Consider the following 21,632-nt stretch of genomic DNA (forward strand, 5'->3'; position numbering starts at 1 on the left):
GGTACTGGGAGCTAGTCAACCAAAACATCCCCACTGAATTTTAGTAAGGGGTCAACAGTCCCCTTACATTTCTGATGGAATCTTCATGGTAGAGGGATTGCTGGAGAGCCATGGCCCTGCCTGTGTGCTGGGAAGTCCATGGCTGCCTGAAATACAGGAGTTTATAGAGGACTTAAAAGAGAACGTGTATGCCTAAGTATATAGACCCTATCTTTAAGGGTTTCCATAGCTGTAACTCCTCTGCTCCTTGCCCCCAACTCTCCAGACCTCCAACAACTCTGGGAGCACCAAGCTGCCTCTCCCTCCCTCAACGACACAGGCTATTATGGTAGAATAGCAGGGCTCACTGGGAACACTGATTCTGCCCCTGCAAGGAGAATGCATCCTGTCTCATCATTGATCAGCTAGAGCTGTGTACAGATGGGCTATTCATTCCTGCCACAGTGGCTGTTGGGTTAGGAGAAAAGGCAGGCCTTGAGGCAAGAGCACTCACTCTCTAACAAAAGAAGCATGAGCCCAACAGGCAGAAACCTCTGAAACAAAACTCACAGTTTGGCCCATGGTCCCTCTTTCCATAGGTTAAGTTAGTGGGAGAGGGTCAGAGCTCCAGCACCAGGCACAGGTTGCAACAGAAATTATCACAGGGGGATTTTATTTGTGTCCCAGAATGACTAGGCACAGAGGATTACATTTAAATGGGTATTCAGAAGTCAGTTACTTCAAGGATGTTCTCCAAACCAATGAGGAGTGGGAACGGGGGAAATCTGTCTCATCATTAATCCAAGGCAAAGGAGGAGGGAGGGGAGTGCCAGCTGTGCAGTACATAAATACCAGCCACTCTTTAGTTCCTTCCTCCTGAACTCTAGGAAGTTAGAAGCAGGGCCAGAGACAGAAAACTGTGAGGTTTATTTATTATGTACATTCATTTTTAACAGTTAACCTCTTCAGATTTGTGAATTTCCTCATCTTATATATATCTAATTAGTAAGTGCTTAGTGATTTGCCATAAAAAACGTGCAGGCAGCTTCTGAATATTAATGCATCAGTGAAGTTAATTGACAGGTTAATGAAGTTGTTGAGTTAGGGTTGGTGTCTGAAACTGGGTTGTTTTTTCCACTGGAATCCCTTTCTGGTGTTGTCACTGGGCTTCTTGAAGTTGATGCTGTGTCTTTTTCTTCTCAGTCAGGAAGAGGAGCTGCTTTTCCTGGGTCTGGAGTTGGCTGGTTTGCAGCTAGGGAGCAATCAGGTGCCATGTCTTTGGCTGGGGTGAGCTGTCTGGTGACAGGAGCAAGTGGATTTCTTGGCCAGAGAATTGTCCACTTACTGCTGGAGGAGGAGAAGGAGCTGGCTGAGATCCGAACCCTGGACATAGCCTTTAGCGACGAGGCACACAGGAATTTTACAAGTAAGTGACTATTGTTAGGACAGGGAGATTGGAGGGGGAATTCTTAAGATACAGTCTCAAATAGAACCTCTTGGAAGGTTTTCCCCTTTCATAGGTTTGCAGATCTGGGACTGACTTACCTCAAGCGTACTGTGTTTCATTTGCATCCCCAGTAAAGCTAAGTAAACTTGGCATAAAAATCAGGGATGTTAAAATGAAATGACAGTAAGCTTCACTAGTGACTCTTGGGGCCTCTACATAGTACTGAAGATTATTTATTAGTGTGTTACAATTAATAGGATGGCACTCACTAATTTTCATTAGTTTGATGCCCACAGGGCAAAATCATTACAAAATTCCTCACCATTGATTAGTGCAAGAGAAGCCAAGAATCAGTTTTCATTTGGGGGCACTGTAGGTCAGGACTGAAAAGAAGAGAGCCCAGCCCCAGAATAGTAAGGGGCGCTGCAAGTCAGGGTTGAGGGGCATTGGCAGAGCAGCAAGAGGGAGGGGGAGCCTCCAAAACTGGAACAGTGGGGGATTCTGCAAGTCAAGAATGGGATACACTGACTGAGCTATGTTGGGATAAGTTTAATTATTATTAATTTTTATTACAGGTAGGGGCTGCTGGGCCCTACAAGACTGCAGCCCCACTGTGGTAGACAGTGTTCAGATAACCTATAGTAAGAGACAGTGCCTGCCTCCAAAAGTTTACAGTCTAACTAAACAAGACAGAGAAGGGTGAGAGAAATAGATTATTATCCCTGGCTGGGAAACTGGAGCACCGAGATTAAGTGATTTGTCCAAGGGCACACAGGACCTCTATGGCACAGCAAGGAACCAATTTTTTTAAAGTGTCTAAATGACTTAGGAGCTTACATCCCTTTGACTTGCAATGAGCCTTAGGCTTCTAAGTCACTTAGGCACATTTGAAAATGTGCCCCTCACTCCAGTGCCTTACCCACCATCCTTTTTGGCAGCCATTGTCTTTATAGAATCACCCTGTACAACTGGATAAAGAATAATAATCTTTCTATAGCATTTTAAATCAATTTATAGACTTCTACAACAGGGATATAATTCTCTATTAAATTGCACAGGGTTTTAGAATAGTTATTTAGAGACCTCTGCTTGTTGGTTTCATCCCTATTAAATTCTATGGCAGGTTCCAGTAAGAATTGGCCAAGGTCCCTGTAGCAGATAGGCACTCACCAGCACTGCACCTCCTGCTGGTCATCCTGGGAATTAGCTCTTTTCCAGCCTTGGAGCACCCTCTGCCAGCCCGTGGCTCATCTACCGCAGGCCCCATGTCCCTCTCAGACTGCGATGCTCCTTACCTCAGGGTTCTGCCCCAGCAGTACCCCCACCCACTGGGTCTCCCCTCCCAGGGGAACCCCCAACCCTCTAAACCCACCCTGCCTCAGTGGCTACTGCCAGTCATCATCTAGCCCCCTTTCACTGGGGCAGACTGCAGTCTGTAATGGCCACTCTTCTTTGGCAAGGGGGTTGGACCCGCTGCCTCTGCCTATTCCCAGGCTGCCCCTCTGAAGCCCCCATACCTCTTTAGGCCTTAACCAAGGCCTCAGCTTGGGGAGTTGCCAGGCTGGAGCTCCTCTTGCCCTTTTCCCCAACACTGCTCTGCTTTAGGTACCCTGCTCCTAGGCCACTAGCCCTTCCCACTCCAGGGTGAGAGTGAGACTCCTCTGTCTCCTGGCCCCACAGTCCTCTTATCCAGGCCAGCTGTGGCCTGATTAAGCCAGCCACACTTGAGGCCAGCTACCTCACCAGCCTCCCTCAGCTGCTCTTAATCCCTTTTATTTTGGAGTGGGGCAGCCGCTCCACTACAGTCCCCCACAGCTCAATTAATGCATCTCACACTTCACTGACAGCAGCCTGTGCTATTCTAGTCTAAAGGCAGTTCAGACAATGCTGCAAAACCTGCACTCACAAGTGGTCCCCCACTACTGTGTGTTGTTTACTGTTCCTGTAACAGTGTAGTACAAGGTGGAGCATAAGCTTCTTTTTGCTAACTCAGAGCTCTCTGGGGATAATCTAGCCCCCGTAGGAACCAGAGCTGCCTTTTGTGTAATGAAATCCTGACCGGCCGCAACAAAGGTCTCTTTGCTCCTTCTATTTAACAGGACAGCTCCATCCACTATCCCCTTAAACTCTCCCCCCATCCCGTTCCCCAACACATGCCAGATCTGTGCACCTTCTCTCTCACGCTCTTTGGGTATTTCTATACTGCAATAAAACAGCTGCATTTGGCCCATGTCAGCTGACTCTGGCTTGCAGGGCTTAGGCTGCAGGGCTATACAATTGCAGTATAGATGTCCGGGTTGGGCTGGAGCCCAGGCTCTAGGACTCTGAGCCAGGATATCTACACTGCAATTATACCTGCAGCCCTAGCTCTGCAAGCCCGTCAGCTGACACAGGCCAGCTGAAGCTGTTTTATTGCAGTGTAGACATACCCTTTAAGATCTGCCCTGCGGCCACTGCCAAAGCAAGTGACACATTGGTTCTTGCGACTTGCAAATGGGAAGGGGTCAAAATGAGTGGCACCACAAGGAGTTCAAGTATATTTGGGACTACCTCTGAATGACACCCCCCACCTCTTCCAAACCCAGATAATTAACTTTGATCCATATCTGTATCTGTAAATGCATGTCTAGTGACTATGCTTCAGTGATCTCTCTCAGGAGTAAGTGAAACAATTTGAGCCAGTACCCTTACCACAGTCAGTCCTTGATGCGGGGATTCCTGGTCCAGATGTAGTGTTACTACAAGACCACTGGGCTTGATTCCTTTCACTGACATCCATCCATTATATCCCATTGTAACTCCACTGGCTTCAGGGGAGCTACTCCTGATTTACACTAGAATGGGAAGATCTGGGCCATTATATTCTTTTGCACATACTTATTTCTGGATTTCTTTCAGGCAGCACTGACACAGACATGTGCAGAGCACACTGACTCATTCATTTCATGAGTTCCTTTAATCGGAATGTCCTTGAAAAACAGGGCATGAAGACGTGCATTTAACAGCTCTTAGCTTTGTATTTGTTTAGGTCAGGGACTGGGACATTCACATTTTGCCTAATCCAAGGCTTTTTGCTGGACCACATTCAACTTGTATAAAATAGAGGAGATTGCTGACTCCTTCATCCTTAGCATGACGGTGTGCGTTGTGGAAGAGTCAGGTCCTAGCATGCAATGGGGCCAGGATTCTCCACGTCAAAAAAAATATTGTGAGTGGCAGCCTGTCATTTAAACCTTATTAAGAATGACTAAGATAATAGGCCATATTGAAGAATGCAGGCCATGAGCTCCACCCTGAAATGTATCTATCCCACTGCCAACTTTCCCAGTAGTACTCTGGTCTAGTTTATTTGCCCAACATATTAAGGAGATTCTAGGAACTGTTCAGTCTGTTGGCTGCAATATTGATGGCAGACATCCTCACGATGTCATGGATGCCATCAACAGTGGCACAATAGACTGCCCAGCTCACTAAGACAGAAGCCAAGAAGAACTCTCAACATGGAAGCTGACTCAGATTTTTTGTGACAATTATGAAACCTCAATAAAACCTGCAGTTGTCTGAAAAAAAAAATTACACTGCAAGCTTCTTGAAACATTCAAAATATTGTTAAGTGCTCAATTTCTTTCAAGGAGCATTCTTGATTATTTTAAAGCAGCAGCTTTCACGTCTACCACAGTAGCTATCACTTTACAAAGATTTGTGCTCACATAAGGCCCAGTATTTAAGCATGACATCTAGTGCCAGATGTTCCAAACATGGACAACTAACTCAGCACCATTCCCCATTGGGAAGAGTAGAAGGAGATTCGCATATTGTTGTGTATTATTGCTGTTATTGAAGAAAACTGGTTTAGGAGATTCCACTACAGAAAATCTCAATACAGCAGCTGCCTTATTAAATCCAATATTAGTGTAGAGCTGCAATTAGATTTGTTTGCCCTTGTAGCTGCACTAACAAGAGACATGCACAATACCCCTAGGACTTCACAATAATATAGCTGATCTGGAACCAATAGAGTACATACATGCATACATATAAATGGCTCAGCTTCCCAATAATAAATCAGGTCAAGATGTGACAAATCATTTCATTCCTTACAAATTAAAATAAGATGTGGTTTCACTATTTTTGCAGTGGATGCCTGAGCTACATTCTTTTAATCAGTCATCTATTTATCTACGAATTGATACAGTATGCCTGACTGTAGCATCTCATTCACAGTAACTCAGCACTAGTTAGGAGCTATTTGAAGGAAGATCGACAATAAAACGTATTGGGTAAATTTTCAGAAATGCCTAAGTCCTCAGAAGCCTAAGTCCTACTGACTTTAAGTGTTTGCATGTGTTTTAAACAATATGTAGAAGATAGATACAAATAGTTTTGGGCAGCTAATATGACTGAATTGGTAAGGCAGATGCTGCTTGCAGTAGTGCTTAGAGTTTATTACAATAACCATCAAATTCCCAAACACAGACTGCCAAGCAACAGGCAGTACCCTTCTTTACAGCTCAGATGACACAAACAAAGTGTGGGTCATGCAGGCAAAACATCTGCACAGGCTGCCTGCTGTCTTAGAACAGATGCAGCCAAGGAGTGTGTATGCTTGTTGTTGAACAGAATGTACCACAATGAAATGGTTGGGTCGAATTTCTGCCTCTTTCACCAACCCCAAGACACACGTGCTTTTCTAATAGGTCGTTGAAGACCAGACACATACAAGTCATTTGTTCTTTGTCTTTGTCATCCATCTTTGTAATAACCTCCCCCGAGCATTAATACTCCTTCCTCATTGCTCTCCTCATTCCCTCCAGGGCTTAATTTCCCTCTCATACCAATGTACAGCAGGAATAACTCATGTGTGAGTCACTGAACTCAATGGGGGTAAAGCTGATGTAAATGAGACGTGAATCTGGCCCATGTTGTACTCATGAAGCAATTTCCATTGATTTCAGTGGAACAGGACATGGCCTATAGTGCCACATTTTAGCCGCAATTCCCCAATATACCTTTGGACCAGGACTCCATTATGCTAGCTCAGGGGTGGTCAAACTATGGCCCGCCGGACCGTCCTGCCCGGCCCCTGAGCTCCCAGCTAGGGAGTCTCGCCCCCTGGCCCCTCCCCCGCTGTCCCCTCTTCCCCGCAGACATGACCCCACATGGGCAGTGCAGTTTGCACCCGCCCACCTCCCAGGCTTTCAAATAAGCCTTTCCTGCTACTCTGAGTGGCCTGGCAAGGGTAAGGGGATGGGGGGAGGGCAGGAGGTCCTGGGGGGCAGTCAGGGGGCAGTTAGATGGGGCAGAGGTTCGGGGGCAGCGGTCAGGAGACAGTGAGCAGAGGGGTTGAATAGGGGGTGAGGTCCCGGAGTTCGGGGGGGACAGGGAGCAGGGGGGGTTGGATAGGGGGTGGGGTCCTGGAGGGGCAGTTAGGGATGGGGAGTCCTGGGAGGAGGCGGTTGGAGGACAAGGAGCAGGGGTGGGGTTGGATGGGTCAGGGTTCTGAGGGGCGCAGTCAGGAGGTGGATAGGGGGCGGGGACAAGGCTATTTGGGGAGGCACAGCCTTCCCTACCCAGCCCTCTATACCATTTTGCAACCCCGATGTGGCCCTCGGGCCAAAAAGTTTGCCCACCCCTGTACTAGGTACTGTACACATGGATTCAACACCAACTGGATTTTTCAGGTGATAATCCTAGTTAGTAGATGTTAGAACAAGCCCAGTGACTGCATATTTACAGAATATTCACAAGTGTCTTTGTCTGTCAAGAGTGGGCCCACATATGTAATCAAACATTTTGCATATACACAAGTAGAAAACCAGTTTAGGGGGTATTGACAATGTAAGTAGGTAATAATGTGAGCTATAAAATGAATGAGTATGAGAGAGAATGTATCAGTCACCAGATATGTGGCACTGTTTTTAGATTAAGGCTTAGATCTTCGTATCACTTCATAAACCAGCAGTCAGATCAGGAAGACTATGTGAGGAAATATATAAAAACAAATGGAAGAAAGGGGAAGTTGATAGTAGTGAACAGAAATCAGGAGTAAGGAATAGTAGAAAATTGATAAGAGAAGCAAAAGAACAGAAAGCAAAATCTATGGCCAGCAGAGTTAAGGACAATAAAAAATAATATTTAAAATATATTAGGAACAAAAAGAATCCTGCCAGTGGTACTGGTCCATTATTAGATGGAAATGGTAGAATTATCAATAATAATGCAGAAAAGTCAGGTATGCTCAATAAATATTTCTGTTCTGTACTTGGAAATATAGATGATATCATAGAATCTTGGAATATCAGGGTTGGAGGGGACCTCAGGAGATCATCTAGTCCAACCCCCTACTCAAAGCAGGACCAATCCCCAATTTTTGCCCCAGATCCCTAAATGGCCCCCTCAAGGATTGAACTCACAACCCTGGGTTTAGCAGGCCAATGCTCAAACCACTGAGCTATCCCTCCCCCACAAAGGGAGCGATGAGGGTGGGATATAGTCTAATCACATGGAGATGATAGCACTCTTTCCATTCCACTGGTATTTCTGGAGGATGTTAAGTGGTAGCTACAAAGGTTAGACATTTTTAAATCAGGAGGTCCAGATAACTGGCCTCCAAGAGTTTTAAAAGAGCTGGCTGAATGTTGATTTTCAGTAAGTCCTGTAGCATTGGAGAAGTTTCAGACGAACGGAAAAAAGCAAATGTTGTGTCTATTTTTAAAAAGGGTAAAAGGGATGACCGGGTAAATATAGAGTTGTCAGTCTTATGTCAATCCTAGGCAATATTATGGAGAAGCTGATATGGGACTCTATTAATAACAAATTAAAGGAGGGTAATATAATTAATGCAAATTAACAAAGATTGATGGAAAACAGACCCAGTCAAACTGATGCAGTATCTTTTTTTGACGAGACTGAAAGTTTGGTTGCTAACGGTAACAGTGTTGGTGCAATAGACTTGACTTCTGCACTGCACAACATTTTAATTAAAATACTAGAACGATATAAAACCAACAAGCACACATTGAATGGATGAGAGCTGGCTAACTGATCGGTCTCAAAATGTAATTGTAAACAGGGAATTGTCATCAAGTGGGTGTGTTTCCAGTGTGGTCCTGAAGGGCTCAGGCCTTGGTCCTGTGCTATTTAACATCTTTATCCATGACCTGGAAAAAAACATAAAATCACACGGATAATCTTTGCAGATGACACAAAAATTGGGGGAGTGGTAAATAATGAAGAGGACAGGTCATTGATACAAAGTGATTTGGATTATTTGGTATACTGGGTGCAAGCAAAAATGTGTGTTTTAATATGGCTAAATGTAAATGTATATACCTAGGAACAAAGAATGTAGGCCGTACTTACAGGATGGGGGGACTGTATCCTGGGAATCAGTGACTCTGAAAAAGATTTTGGTGGATAATCAGCTGAACATGAGCTCCCAATGTGACGCTCTGTCCAAAAGAGCTAATGTGATCCAGAAATGCATAAATGGGAATCTGGAGTTGAGGTTAAAATGTTATTTCTGTATTTGGCATTTGTGTGACAGTGCTGGAATGCTGTGTCCAGTTCTGGTGTCTACAGTTCAAAGATGTTAATAAATTGGAGAGGGTTCAGCGAAGTGCCCCGAGAATGATTAAAGGATTGGAAACATGCCTTATAGTAATCAACTCAAGGAGCTGAATCTATTTAGTTTAATAAAGAGAGGGATAAGGGGTGACTTGATCACTTTTTATAAGTACCTGAATGGGGAATGAATATTTAATAATGGACTCTTCAATCTAGCAGAGAAAGGTACAACAGGATCAAATGGCTGGGCAACAAAAATAATTAGGTGTATGGAATGGCTTCCATATGAGGAGAGATTAATATGACTGGAACTTTTCAGCTTGGGAAAAAAATGACTAAGTGGGGGATATGATTGATGCCTATAAAATCATGACTGGTATGGAGAAAGTAGATAAGGAAGTGTTATTTACTCCTTCTCATAACACAAGAACTAGGGGTCATCAAATGAAATTAATAGGCAGCAGGTTTAAAAAGAACGAAAGGAAGCATTTCTTCACACAGTGCACAGGCAACCGGTGGAACTCTTTGTCAACTAACGTTGTGAAGGCCAAGACTATAACAGAGTTCAAAAAAGAACTAAATAAATTCATGGAGGATAGGTCCATCAATGGCTATTAGCCATGGTGGGCAGGGATGGTGTCCCCAACCTCTGTTTGCCAGAAGCTGGGAATGAGCAACAGTGAATGGATCACTTGATGATTACCTGTTCATTCCCTCGGGGGCACCTGGCATTGGCCACTGTCAGAAGACAGGACACATGGCTAGATGAACCTTTGATCTGACCCAGTATGGCCGTTTTTATGTTCTTAAATTGAAGCTAGACAAATTCAGACTAGGAATAAAGTGTACATTTTAAACAATAAATGTAAATTAACCATTGGAACAATTTTCCCAGGGTTGTGGTGGATTCTCCATTACTGACAATTTTTTAATCAAGACTGGATGTTTTTTCTAAAAGCTCTGCTCTAGGAATTATTTTGTAGAAGTTTTTTATTATTCAGGAGGTCAGACTAGATGATCACAAAGATACCTTCTGACCTCAGAATCTATTAATAGGTTTGTCTCCTGAGAATTGTAATACTTTGGCCTAATTTGGGACCATTGTGATCATCTAGTCTGACCTCCTGAATAATAAAAAACTGGGTTTAGTATGGGGGGCTGGGTGGTATTGGCGACCTTTGATATATACAGGAGGGTCAGATTAGATGATCACAATGGTGCCTTCTGGCTTTTGCATCTATGAAAAAGAGACATTAAAATAGTTTTTTTAATTAATAAAAGTTCATTACTGTCATATTAAATCGGCAGTGGGATACCCACAGAGAAAACTTCTTAAAAGCTCTTTGCATTCAGTGGCAACGCACAATAAGTGTATATATTAGCCTTTCATCATTAAAAATCTGGGGTGATATCCTGGCTGTAATGAAGTCAGTCGTTAAACTCCAGGATTTCACCCCTGGATTTCAATTGTGGTTCAGGCTGTAAGTGAAATAAACTGGGGTTAGGGGGTCCTTGCCTGCAATGGCCATTGGTTGACATCATAATACTGTAGCTGTCACAGCATAAGAGACTAGAAGACAAGGGTTGGCACCACTATGTTGCGTGACGGACACCTGAAAAAATTACTGTACTTGGTGACGGACATTGGGGCGTAGCAGAACTTGGGAGCGATGTATGACCTAGGACGGGATTTGTAGAGGTACTGCAAGTCAGGGCTGAGATGAAGACAGCCCAGCTCTAGAACAGCAGGTTTGCTGCAGGTCAGGATTGAGGTACATTAGCAGATGCGTGTGTGGAGCCCAGGCCCGGAAAAGCAGGCAGTATGGCAAGTCAGGACGAGATGTATCAAGAGAGTAGAGTCTAGAGCCATCACTGGAATAGCAGGAGGTTCTGCAGATTAAAACTGCAGTGCTTTATGAAAGCTGAGACTGGGGTCCAGCCCTGGAGTAGCAAGGAGTTCAGGACTGACGGGCCTCAAAAAGACATTGAGAACTGCATTGGAAGAGCTGTGGGAGTAGGGCTGGAAGAACAAGGAGGTTTATTGGACAGGAATTGTGTGCATCCGCAGTGCGTGCGTCTCATGACTGGAGGGATGCTGCCAGGCATCTTTAAGGGAAACTCCTACTTTCATGAGTAGCAAAGCATCACACTTATCAATATATGTACTACACAGTGTGCATGTAAAAAGCGGTTTGTAGCCCTGCTCTAGGCAGTTTTCTGGGACTTGCTGGCACTGAACAATGTTTCTCTTTTTTTTTTTTTTTTTTTAAAAAAAGGACCTGGTTGTATGTTTGCTCCAAACATATTCCAGAAATTAGCAAATATAAGACTTATATGAAACTGTAACTAGAGCTTAAAAAAATATAATCAGTGGGAAAAGGCCATATAGTTTGCCTGCCCCCATAATATCCCTCAGCCCAAGCAGTCAGTGTTCCACAACTGCAACCATGAAATCAGCACAAGTATTTCTCTTGGCTTGGCGCCTCACAACTCCCTTTATTACACTTCTTTGACATGCCGATGAAGGCCTCTTTCTTTGTTTCATGTTGCTCTTGCAGATTTCAAGGGTCAGACTGTGGTGAAGATCTTGGAAGGGGACATCCGGGATGCTACATTCTTGAACAGCGCCTGCGAGGGTGTCTCCCTTGTCATCCATACAGCATCCATCATTGACACCTTGGGCCTTGTAGAGAAGCAGCTGCTCTGGGAAGTCAATGTAACAGGTGAGCAGAGTGTATTTCCTTTATTGTTTTAAGCCTTGAGCTATAGCAATGACCATCATCTGCCTCCAGAAGGACACAGTTTTCATAACTGAGCACCTGATTCACAGGGTTGCCCTGCTGCACCTTGTGCAGTCATTTACACCCACCCAAAGTGTGTGTAAAACTTTGCTGGGGTAATTGGGTAGCATTGTGCACCTACTTTGCAGCAGTGGAAAGATGCAGGGCAATGCAGAATCAGGCCCCGAGACTAGAATTTAGGGACTTCAGGGAGAGGAGACACCGTTTAATTCCTATCTTCTGTCATACATCTCCCTCCCCACCAAGGTGCAGTGCAAAATTATTCCCTACAGCAACAGTAGTTTGGCTTTGGGCGTGTTAGCCTTGTTCTGACTGGGCCTTTTCAGTACCCACACACATCAGCAAAAGGAGGCGAATCCCCATGCCCGCCATGTTAACTGGCTGAAAAATGCACAGAAAGGTATTTTTAATTTCCTGTCCTTCCACAGCCCCACTGCCAGCACCTATTCCCCTTCTCCTCCATGGCTGCAGAGATTTGCCTGTTTATGTATTAAAGTACTACAGGTTTTATATACAATTACCCTCACCTCCGATAACCACCTCACCCTGGGACTCTCCCAGGCCTGTGCTTCTCCTTTCCTTTTCCACTCTCTTCACCCTAGTCCTTCCCTCTGCCTTTTCCCCTGCAATTGAACCTCAAAGGCAGGAGGGGCTCCTAGGTCCACTCAGAAGCTCATTGTTAAAATTCCATCATCAAACTGAAGGGAGTGTTTAGGTGATTTCCCTGTCAGCGATAGAGTCCCCCTTCTCAGAGCCTCCTAAACCAGCCCTGCCATCATCTGTCCCTATATCATTCAAATAGTGCTGAAAAGCAAATATTGTCCTGCTGAAATGCTCCAGGTTGCATCAAATGTCAGGGAATTTGAATACATTTCCCAAGAAAAGGAGACCCCCCCTCACCCCAGATCATTATCCCCACTTGAAGTTATGCTTTGAGCCCTGCGCTGTACTCCCCCAGTACTCAGTGGATCCCTAGAGCTGCATCACTCAAAACTAGTTGGTCTGCCCTGTTCTGCCATCCCCCTGCCTCGGCTGAGAAAGCGTTTTTATTTAAATGACTATACTTCCCAGTCCTTCGTGCCTCACAGCAGCAGGCGTGGACCTGGGACACAGAGCTTCTCACAGGCACACGGAAACATATTTGTGGGAATCCCTTGTTTGGATATTGGCGCCCATCATTGTTCAGATTAACATTACTGCTTTTCCCTGTAGCCAGGCGTAACAGAATGTAGCAAGTGCTGCTCTGTGGCCTCACTAGGACTGCTGTGCGGGGACTCCAGGGATAAAAAAGTTTGGATTCCCTTCACAGCAGTCTGGTGGATGGCCTGAAGGGAGCACCCAGCTGGATCTGTGACACCAAGCTTCATCGGAGGCAGCTGGGGTTACATTTCAGTTATAGTCAGTGGTGAGCTGGAGCCGGTTTGCACTAGAACCGGTTGTTAAATTTAGAAGCCCTTTTAGAACTGGTTGCTCCGCGAGAGACAACCGGTTGTAAAAGGGCTTCTAAATTTAACTGGCCAAAAGTGGTACCTTAGGCGCCGACTCCATGGGTGCTCCAGCCCTGGAGCACCCAAGGGGAAAATTTGGTGGGTGCAGAGCACCCACCGGCAGCTCCCTGCCGCACCCCCGGCCCCGGCTCACCTCCGCTCCGCCTCCTCCCCTGAACGCGCCGCCCTGCTCTGCTTCTCCACCCCCCAAGGCTTCCCGCGAATCAGCTGTTCGTGCGGGAAGCTGGGGCAGGCATGAGAAGCAGGCCGCGGCTTCCCGCTCAGGCCCAGGGAGGTGGAAGTGAGCTGGGGCGGGGGGGGAGGGGTGAGTGTGCGATGAGGGCCGCCCGCGCCACAGCAGGTAAGCTGGGGGGGGGGCGCACAGGGGAACCGCTCCCTGCCCCAGCTCACCTCCGCCACCCTTGGCCTGGGTGTGAAGCTGCCTCCTGCTTCTCAGCCCTCCCCGGCTTCCCGCTGAACAGCTGATTCACGGGAAGCCGGGGGGAAGAGAAGCAGAGTGGGGCAGTGCGTTCAGGGGAGGAGGCGGAGCTGAGGTGAGCTGGGGCTGGGCGGGGAGCTGCCGGTGAGTGCTCTGCACCCACAAAATTTTTCCCGTGGGTGCTCCAGCTCTGGAGCACCCAGGGAATCGGCGCCTAAGGCGCCACTTTTGATGTGATCAGTGGGGGGAGCGGCCGCACCCCCTGCTCCCCCCAGCTACGCTCCCCCGCCCCTAGGAGCCAGAGGGATCTGCCGGATGCTTCCTGGGAGCTGCCCCAGATAAGCACCTCCGGGACTCCCCACCTCGCCCCCTGGCAGGTGTCTCTGGCTCTTAGGGGTGGGGTGGGCACCGACTACGGTGGCCCACGAGACCCTCCTGCCTGGTTCTGGGGGCAGACAGGGGAGCAGGGTGGATGGAGGAGGGGTCCGGGGGGGGTGTCAAGGAATGCGTGGGGGGTTGGATGGGGCAGGAGTCCCGGGGGTTGCGGGTGGGCAACGACCCCCTCGTGGAGTGAGGAGGGAACCCATTGTTAAGATTTTGGCAGCTCATCACTGGTTATAGTTCAATGTGGGAAAGAAGAGGAGGAAGAGAAGGGAAATTGTGGGAAAGAAGGAGGGAAAGGGAGAGAGGCAAGTGGCAGTCTGAATCTGCTTCTGTCACCCATGAGCTCAGCAGCCAGCACCTTTAATTCTATCTGTTCAGTAGGAAGTGTGAATTGAAAGTGCCCACAAATTTCAGCAGAGAAGGCAGCTGGCCAGGCTCCTGGTGGGAGGGGCCAGGGAGAAATCTGGGAACCTTAGGGAAAAAAACATCTATGGGTGGTGCACAATATATACACACACACACACACTAATAATAGCTTAGAAAGGGTATTTATAACTCTCTCCTATTTTCTCTTACACTGCAAATTATTTTTTCACAGCAGAATACATTGCATTAAATCCTATGAAAACCAAATTTGTTAAAGGTTATAACAACAGGAGAGAGGCTGGGGAGGTGGAGCTGAGTATGCCCAACCCCTTCCTTTAGGCAGGAGGGTACTAGGCAGAGACAGAATTTTGAAAATTCTTTGCACATTTATAAAACAACCTCAAAAGTCCCTCTAAACAACAAGTATCTCTACAAGGTGCTTACTACAGCTAGAAACTAAAAACTAAGGCTGAATGGAATGTGCTTAGTAGAATTACCTGTCAGAGAGCACCGAACAGCCTAGTGATCCTGCTCCTAGGCCTCAACATCAGAGGGAAAGCCAGGTGCAGAGAGCACCACAGAAACCCAAAACATACCTCCCAGTGTGCAGAAAGTACTAAAGTCCCTCTCGGGCACCACCTGAGAACACTAGCTCAGGAGTGCTCCGCTGCCTTGTGGCTGTCCCAGCACCCAGCTACATACAGGATGCCCTCAGGATGAACCTTTTGTTTCTGCTTGATAACTGACCTAGTCTAACAAAGGTATGTGTCAAGCACACATAGGCAGTGACACTTACAAGAGTCAGACCGTGGACACTGATCAAGCTCCAATTCTGATTCACTCATGTTGTTAAAGAATTCTTCTGTTTAAATTATCAAGTCATGATCCAAATTGTGAGGATAAAGGCCTGCCCTCCTGCACAGGATCCACAGCATTTGGAGTCGAGGCCTCCAGCTTATTCCGTGGAGATGCACGGTGTGAGAGGGAACCCTGCCTCTCTCAACCTCCCCTCCAATTGAATTATCTGGGAGGAGCCCTCATGGCGTTTTCCTCCATCATAGCTACCTCTCATGGGTTTTGCTGCAGGGTGCATCTGACCCCAACGAAGGACTTTGGGATTTGGCCCAATACCATCAAGAGTTTGCACTTCCCTCAGTGACCTCATCCACCTCATGGAAAGCTCATTTCAAAGCTCTTAGGAGACTTTGTAAAAATTAAATGCAATGAAGAGTGAAACATTAGGGCTGAGAATTCAGACCCCTAAGAGTCATGAAAGGGAGATGTTAAGCTGAGAGCAACCTAAACCATGGCTTTCTCTGCCACACAAGTTATCAGTGGTCCCGCTAAGTTTTGTTTGGTGGGTTTTGTTAGTTTGTTCAGGCCCTTATTCAGTCCTGACTCAGGTAAAATTTCCTCTCGAGTCAATGGGACTACTCATGGAAGTAAATAATACTTATGTGAGTAGGAATTTACAGCACTGGGCCATTAAATAAATATACACTACATGAAATATGAGCAAATTAACATTGCTGTGAGTACCTGAACTTTTGTATGTCCACAATATTTTATTTTAAATCCACATCCTTAATACAATTTTGTACGCATTTAAATTTATTGGGGTCAGAGTTATACTGAACAGATGCTACTTTTGAAGATCTCCCCCACCCCCGCCATTTTTGTACCTCACTAGTTTTTCATTACTTTAAAAAAAAATTTTCACTGGCATGGAAAGCTAATTAAGAACTTTCCTAAAACCCTGTATTGCATATCAGCTAGACATACTGACTTATATGAATTCAATTTTTGTAACTATTTTATTCTTGGCTGCATAACAATAGTGTTTTTTTTTAAAACAAGGTCTTCATTACTTCCTAGCTGTTCAAACATCTTTTCTTTATTTTTCTTGTTAAAGACTGAAGGAATTCACTATACCAGTCATGTTAAAGTCAATAATTCCTTCCACTTCACTTCTCATTATTAAACAAATCTAAATATTTCACTAGTGTTTCTTTTTCCTTTGATAAAACTACAAAAGCCTTTTTTATTCCCCTTAGTCCCTTTGGCAATATTAACTCGTTCTGCATTTTGCTGGCTTTGTCTTTTCCACTAACAGACTGAATAGTCTTGCATGGACATTTCCCTCCTTTATTTCTAGCTATGATTAATTTAACACTCAGATCTTTGATTTCTGAAGTCATGTTGGGAATTTCTTGTTTATTTAATTTTGTCTGTTTTGCTGTGCTTGGGAGACGAAGTTTAGCATGTAGCCTTTGGTGTATGCATTATAACAGCATTTAATTTGAAAAATAATGTGATTGTGCGTTTAAAAAATACTTATATTCCATAGCAAAAGCTATGGTAAAGACAGCGTCAAAATTCCAAAGTGAAAAGCAACAGTCAGGAAATGCCAAAGTGACGGATGCGCTCTGCTCCTTGTACATTATAATACAGTCTTTGATTACATGATTATATACATTATCTTTACAGTGTCCTACTTTATTCAAGGCCTGATCCAAAACTGATTGAAGTCAATGGAAAGATTACCACTGAATACAGCTGATTTTGTATCAAGCCCTCAGGCTGCAGTTTAAACAAAGAATTCTAAACTCATTTCGCAAAGCACTTAAGCACATGCTTCTGTCTCAGGATGGATAGACTGTAACACTGGGGCCTCAGTACACAGGCAGGATGGTGCATAATGAATGAGGCTGTGTCTTAAAGATCCCTGTCTCAACTGTGTAAATTTGAAGTCAATGAGTTTGAGTACTTTGAGTTTACACTAGTATAAGTGAGAGCACAATATAACCCTCAGTGCACAGCCTAGACACTACACAGACCAAACCAAAAACAAGTAGGTGTTTGATTAAAGAGCATGTATATGTTTCATCCCTGTATAACTCAAACAGCTGAGTTGACTCCCTCTTCCCAACTGGAAAAAAAAACAAACCCAAAAAACTAAAATATTCAGTTTGGTTGAACCTACCACCTAATTCAAGAGAGGATTACTGTCAGCTTCCAGAGTAAAGAGCTCATAGTTTCAGGGGGAGCTTGAACAGTTGTTTCAAGAGATGCTATTTCAAGCTAATAAGCAATAAGTCCTGGTTGGGGAGGACTAAACCTGAAGCTCCATCAGCAGGGATCACTCTAGCTGCAAGCAAACTAGGCAGCGGCCTAAGGCAGAAGATTGCTGGACAAAGCCATTTTGGGGGCCTGTTTGCACAGTGCTGCAGATTGGTCTACTGGGGTGTGAACGGCAAAGCGCTCTAACCTTAGGGATACCATATATTAACATTAAAAAAAGAGGACACTCCAGGGGGTAGCCCCGCCCCTATCCATTCCCTCCCACTTCCTGCCCCCTGAACCCCCAACCCATCCAAACCTCCCTGTTCCTTGTCCCCTGATCTCCCTCTCCTGGGACCCATGCCCCTAACCACCCCCCGGGACTCTACCCCTATCTAAGCCTCCCTTCTCCTTGTCCCCGACTGCCCCCTCCTCAGATCCCCCACCCTAACTGCCCCCCTAGCACCCCACCCCCTACCTGTCCCCCGACTGCCCCCCGAACCTCCGCCCCATCCAACCCCCCCTCCACTCCCTGCCCCCTGACTGCTCCGAACCCTCTCCACACCCCCGCCCCCTGACAGCCCCCCCAACCATCCAACGCCCCCCCCCGCTCCCTGTCTCTTGACTGCCCCCCCCGGGACCCCATGCCCCTTCTCCAACCCCCCAGCCCCCTTACCGTGCCGCTCAGACCAGCGCGCCTGCCTCCACGCGGAGCCAGACACGCTGCTGCGCTGCCCCGCGGAGCACGCAGCCCGGCCGTGCGGAGGCTGCAGGGGAGGAGACGGGGGGGAGCAGGGGCGGGGCTCTGGCTGCTGGAGGCCCCGATGCCAGCGGCTCAAGCCGGCCGGGCCGCCCTGTCAGCCGCGCCGCGCTCTGCATTGGGAGGGAAATCCCGGACCTTTTGAGAGTTTTACAAATTCCTCCCGGAGGGCTATTGAAAACCCCCGAAGCCGGACATGTCCGTGAAAATAGGGACCTATGGTAACCCTGTCTAACGTGTAACACTCTCACTGCCCCATGTGGACCTTGCTGGCACGAGCTAAAACGTACCTGGTTCACATTGCTGGACTCCTGTTTCAAGCAGGATTACAGTAAGGCACTAGCAGCGCTTTGAAGTGCAAGCGTGGTGGCGCGCGGGACTCCACCTCCAGGAGGGGATTAGCTCCCAGCAGCGCCGGGAGCCTGTCTACACTAGCACTTTAAAGTGCTCAGACTTGCTGCGCTCAGGGGGGTGATTTTTCACCCCCCTGAGCCAGCAAATTACAGCGCTATAAAATGTAAGTGTAGACAAGCCAGCAGGGTCTACACAGGGCAGGCAGAGTGCTCTGCAATTCACCACCACCCCCGCAGAGTGGTCTGCAACGCCAGGTAGTCAAGTGGGTAGGCTATTTTGAGTACAGCAGCAGATTGTCTTGAGCAGCCTCTGGCCATCAGGCAGCCCAGTTATCTACTGCTTTACTAACATGTTCCTCTTTTCAAGGTACCCAGCTACTGCTGGATGCCTGTGTCCGCAGTAATGTCCAGCACTTCATCTACACCAGTACCATAGAAGTCATAGGCCCAAACTGCAGAGGGGACCCCATCTGCAATGGGGATGAAGATACAGCCTACCATAGCACATCAGGATTTCCTTATGCCCAGAGTAAGAGACTGGCCGAGACGTCTGTTCTGAAGGCAAATGGTCAGGCACTGAAGGATGGTGGCATCTTCCTGACGTGTGCCTTGAGGTCCATGTACATCTTTGGAGAAGGATGCCGGTTTCTCCAGACTCACCTGGATAAAAGCCTCTTGAATAAAAATGTCTATCTGCGGATTTCTAGGAAAGACGCTCTGGTGAATCCTGTATATGTGGGAAACATTGCATGGGCTCACATCCAGGTGGCAAAAGCCTTGAGGAACCCGGAAAGAGCCAAGCACGTCAAAGGGCACTTCTACTACATCTCTGATGACACTCCTCACATGAGCTATGCCGACCTAAATTATGAGCTGACCAAGGAGCTGGGGTTTGGGATTGAGCCCCACCCACCCATGCCGCTGATGATGCTGTACTACTTTGCGCTTCTGCTAGAAGTTGTGAGCTTCCTACTTAGGCCCTTTGTCAAATACATCCCCTCCACCAACCGTCACCTTGTGATCTTGCTGAACACGCAGTTCACGTTCTCCTACAGGAAGGCATGGCGGGATTTTGGCTACATGCCCCGCTACAAATGGAAAGAGGCCAAGCAGCGCACCAGCCAGTGGATTGCCTCACTGATTCCACAAAGGAGGGCGTACCTGAAACACAAGGCTGTCTAAGCCTGAGAGAAACAGAAGCATGGCAAGACAAGCCGGCCCATGAGCCCACAGGTGAGCTGGAGGAATTGCAGTAACGGACAACAACAAAGCATTGAAATGTGAAATCTATGTGATGAAAAGTTGGAATGAATAAAGAATATGAAACTCTTCATTTGTTTGTGGTGGATCGGCTGATTGGTTATCACAGTTACTTTATAATCTACAGCCACCTCTCCCTCTCTGCAACACAGATATTTTTATTTGAATAGAGTCCCTTCTGAAGTACACTCAGCCCTTCCCTTTCTCTAACTTTATCTGAGACTTTTGGGAAAAGAGTAAAGGCTCCATTATTATCTTTCCCAGCAGTGGATGGATACCCACACACACACACCACACTCCACCTACCATCATCAAATTATATCCATATAAAACTGGTGGGAGCAACCTGACTGTAGATGCTCTTATAACAACGAGGGACAGTAGTCCACCTTTTCAAAGTGGTGTCTAATATTTTTGTTTCCTTGTTTAGGATCCAACTTTAGATACCTTTCTTAGGTGCCTAAATATGGGCTTCAGCTTCTAACTTTATGCCCCCATTTTTGAAAATATATATGAAAAATTTCCTGATATGATATGCGTTAGTCAATTGGGTAAAACGAGTTCTATTGTTCCTGACTCTGTCGCTGATTTGCTGGGTTACTTTGATCAGGTCACGAACCTTTTTGTGCCTCAGTTTCCCTTAGCTGCATTACAAGGAGAACACCACCTACTCCCAGGACAGTTGTGAAGATTAGTTAGCTAATGTCTACCTATCAATTTGAATGTGCAAAGCACTATATAAGTGCAAAGTAATATTCTATTAGTGTTTTGTGGCGGGTGATGCCCTTGGCTATCTTAAGGCTGTCAGCCTATAGCCCCCTAACTTGCCAATTACGTAACTATGGTGAATTTGATGGAAGCCCAGTAAGAGCAAAGGACAAAGGCTATACCAAAATTAAGAGAACAGACGCTGCAGGAAAGCTGTGGTACCTACAGGAGGTTTCCCTGCAAAGTTCATAGATTCCAAGGCCAGAAGGGACAGCTGTGATCATTTAGGCTGACCTCTATATAACATAGGTCATAGAACTTCCCCAAAATAATTCCTTTTGAACTAAAGCTTATCTTTTTCAAAGAAAACCAATCCTGATTTAAAAATTTCCAGTGCTGGAGAATCCACCACCATTCTGGGTAATGGTTCCAACAGTTAATGACCCACACTGTTAGAAAATTACACCTTATTTCCAGTCTGAATTGTCTAGCTTGTAGAATAACAAATAATATTGCAAGAGAATTCCTTGGGACTTCCAGATATCGGACTAGGTGCTAGAGGTTAGAGTCAGCTGGTATGTGCTTACACGCAGTCTCCACACCTCTATAGTGGCCATAATAGTTTCTGCAGAATTTAAGCTTTTATATAAACAAAGCTTCTAAGCTTGTTTGAACAGATAATCTTCTGAATGTAATCCAGTGCTGCACTGTCTTCCTGAATCTGCAGCCAGCCTGAAACAACCCTAAGAGGTGGGAATTTCTCTGTTCATCTCAGCATGGTGTTAACGCTGAAACTTATTGATACACATTAAACTATTAATAGACTTCATTTTCAGAGGTATTGAGCAGGCAAAGCCTTCACTGGGACTAATTCTCTGCTGCCTTTCACCTTACTGTCATTTACAACAGTGGAAACTTGGTGCAAATGTTACCATTTTGCTTTAGGATAATGGTATACCTACTTTTTTTCATGGATTCCAAAGCTAGTAAGGACCCCCTGTGACCATCTAGTCTGACCTCCT

General features: G+C 46.1%; 1 protein-coding gene across 4 annotated transcripts; it reads left to right on the forward strand.

Moving 5' to 3' along the window:
- Positions 1–823: 823 nt before the first annotated feature.
- Positions 824–19,975, forward strand: LOC311518942 (3 beta-hydroxysteroid dehydrogenase/Delta 5-->4-isomerase-like). Of its 4 annotated transcripts, none has more exons than XM_084625015.1 (4): positions 824–898; positions 1,183–1,405; positions 11,551–11,715; positions 19,010–19,975. In XM_084625015.1, exons 2-4 carry the CDS (start codon positions 1,252–1,254, stop codon positions 19,822–19,824), a joined length of 1,134 nt encoding a protein of 377 aa, XP_084481141.1. In that variant the 5' UTR covers positions 824–898; positions 1,183–1,251; the 3' UTR covers positions 19,825–19,975. The 4 variants fall into 4 exon arrangements, with proteins under 4 accessions (XP_084481141.1, XP_084481143.1, XP_084481144.1 ...); XM_084625017.1 differs by having other exon boundaries at positions 832–898; positions 1,187–1,405; XM_084625018.1 differs by having other exon boundaries at positions 886–903.
- Positions 19,976–21,632: the final 1,657 nt, after the last annotated feature.

Source organism: Lepidochelys olivacea (genome assembly GCF_965140295.1).
Source record: "Lepidochelys olivacea isolate rLepOli2 genome assembly, chromosome: 1".
In the NCBI taxonomy this organism is placed as follows: domain Eukaryota; kingdom Metazoa; phylum Chordata; order Testudines; family Cheloniidae; genus Lepidochelys; species Lepidochelys olivacea.

Coding starts and splice junctions, on each gene's coding strand:
- LOC311518942 (XM_084625015.1), top strand. CDS start 1,252: ATGTCTTTGGCTGGGGTGAGCTGTCTGGTGACAGGAGCAAGTGGATTT. Junction 1,406..11,550: donor GGCACACAGGAATTTTACAA/GTAAGTGACTAT, acceptor TTGCTCTTGCAG/ATTTCAAGGGTCAGACTGTG. Junction 11,716..19,009: donor CTGGGAAGTCAATGTAACAG/GTGAGCAGAGTG, acceptor CCTCTTTTCAAG/GTACCCAGCTACTGCTGGAT.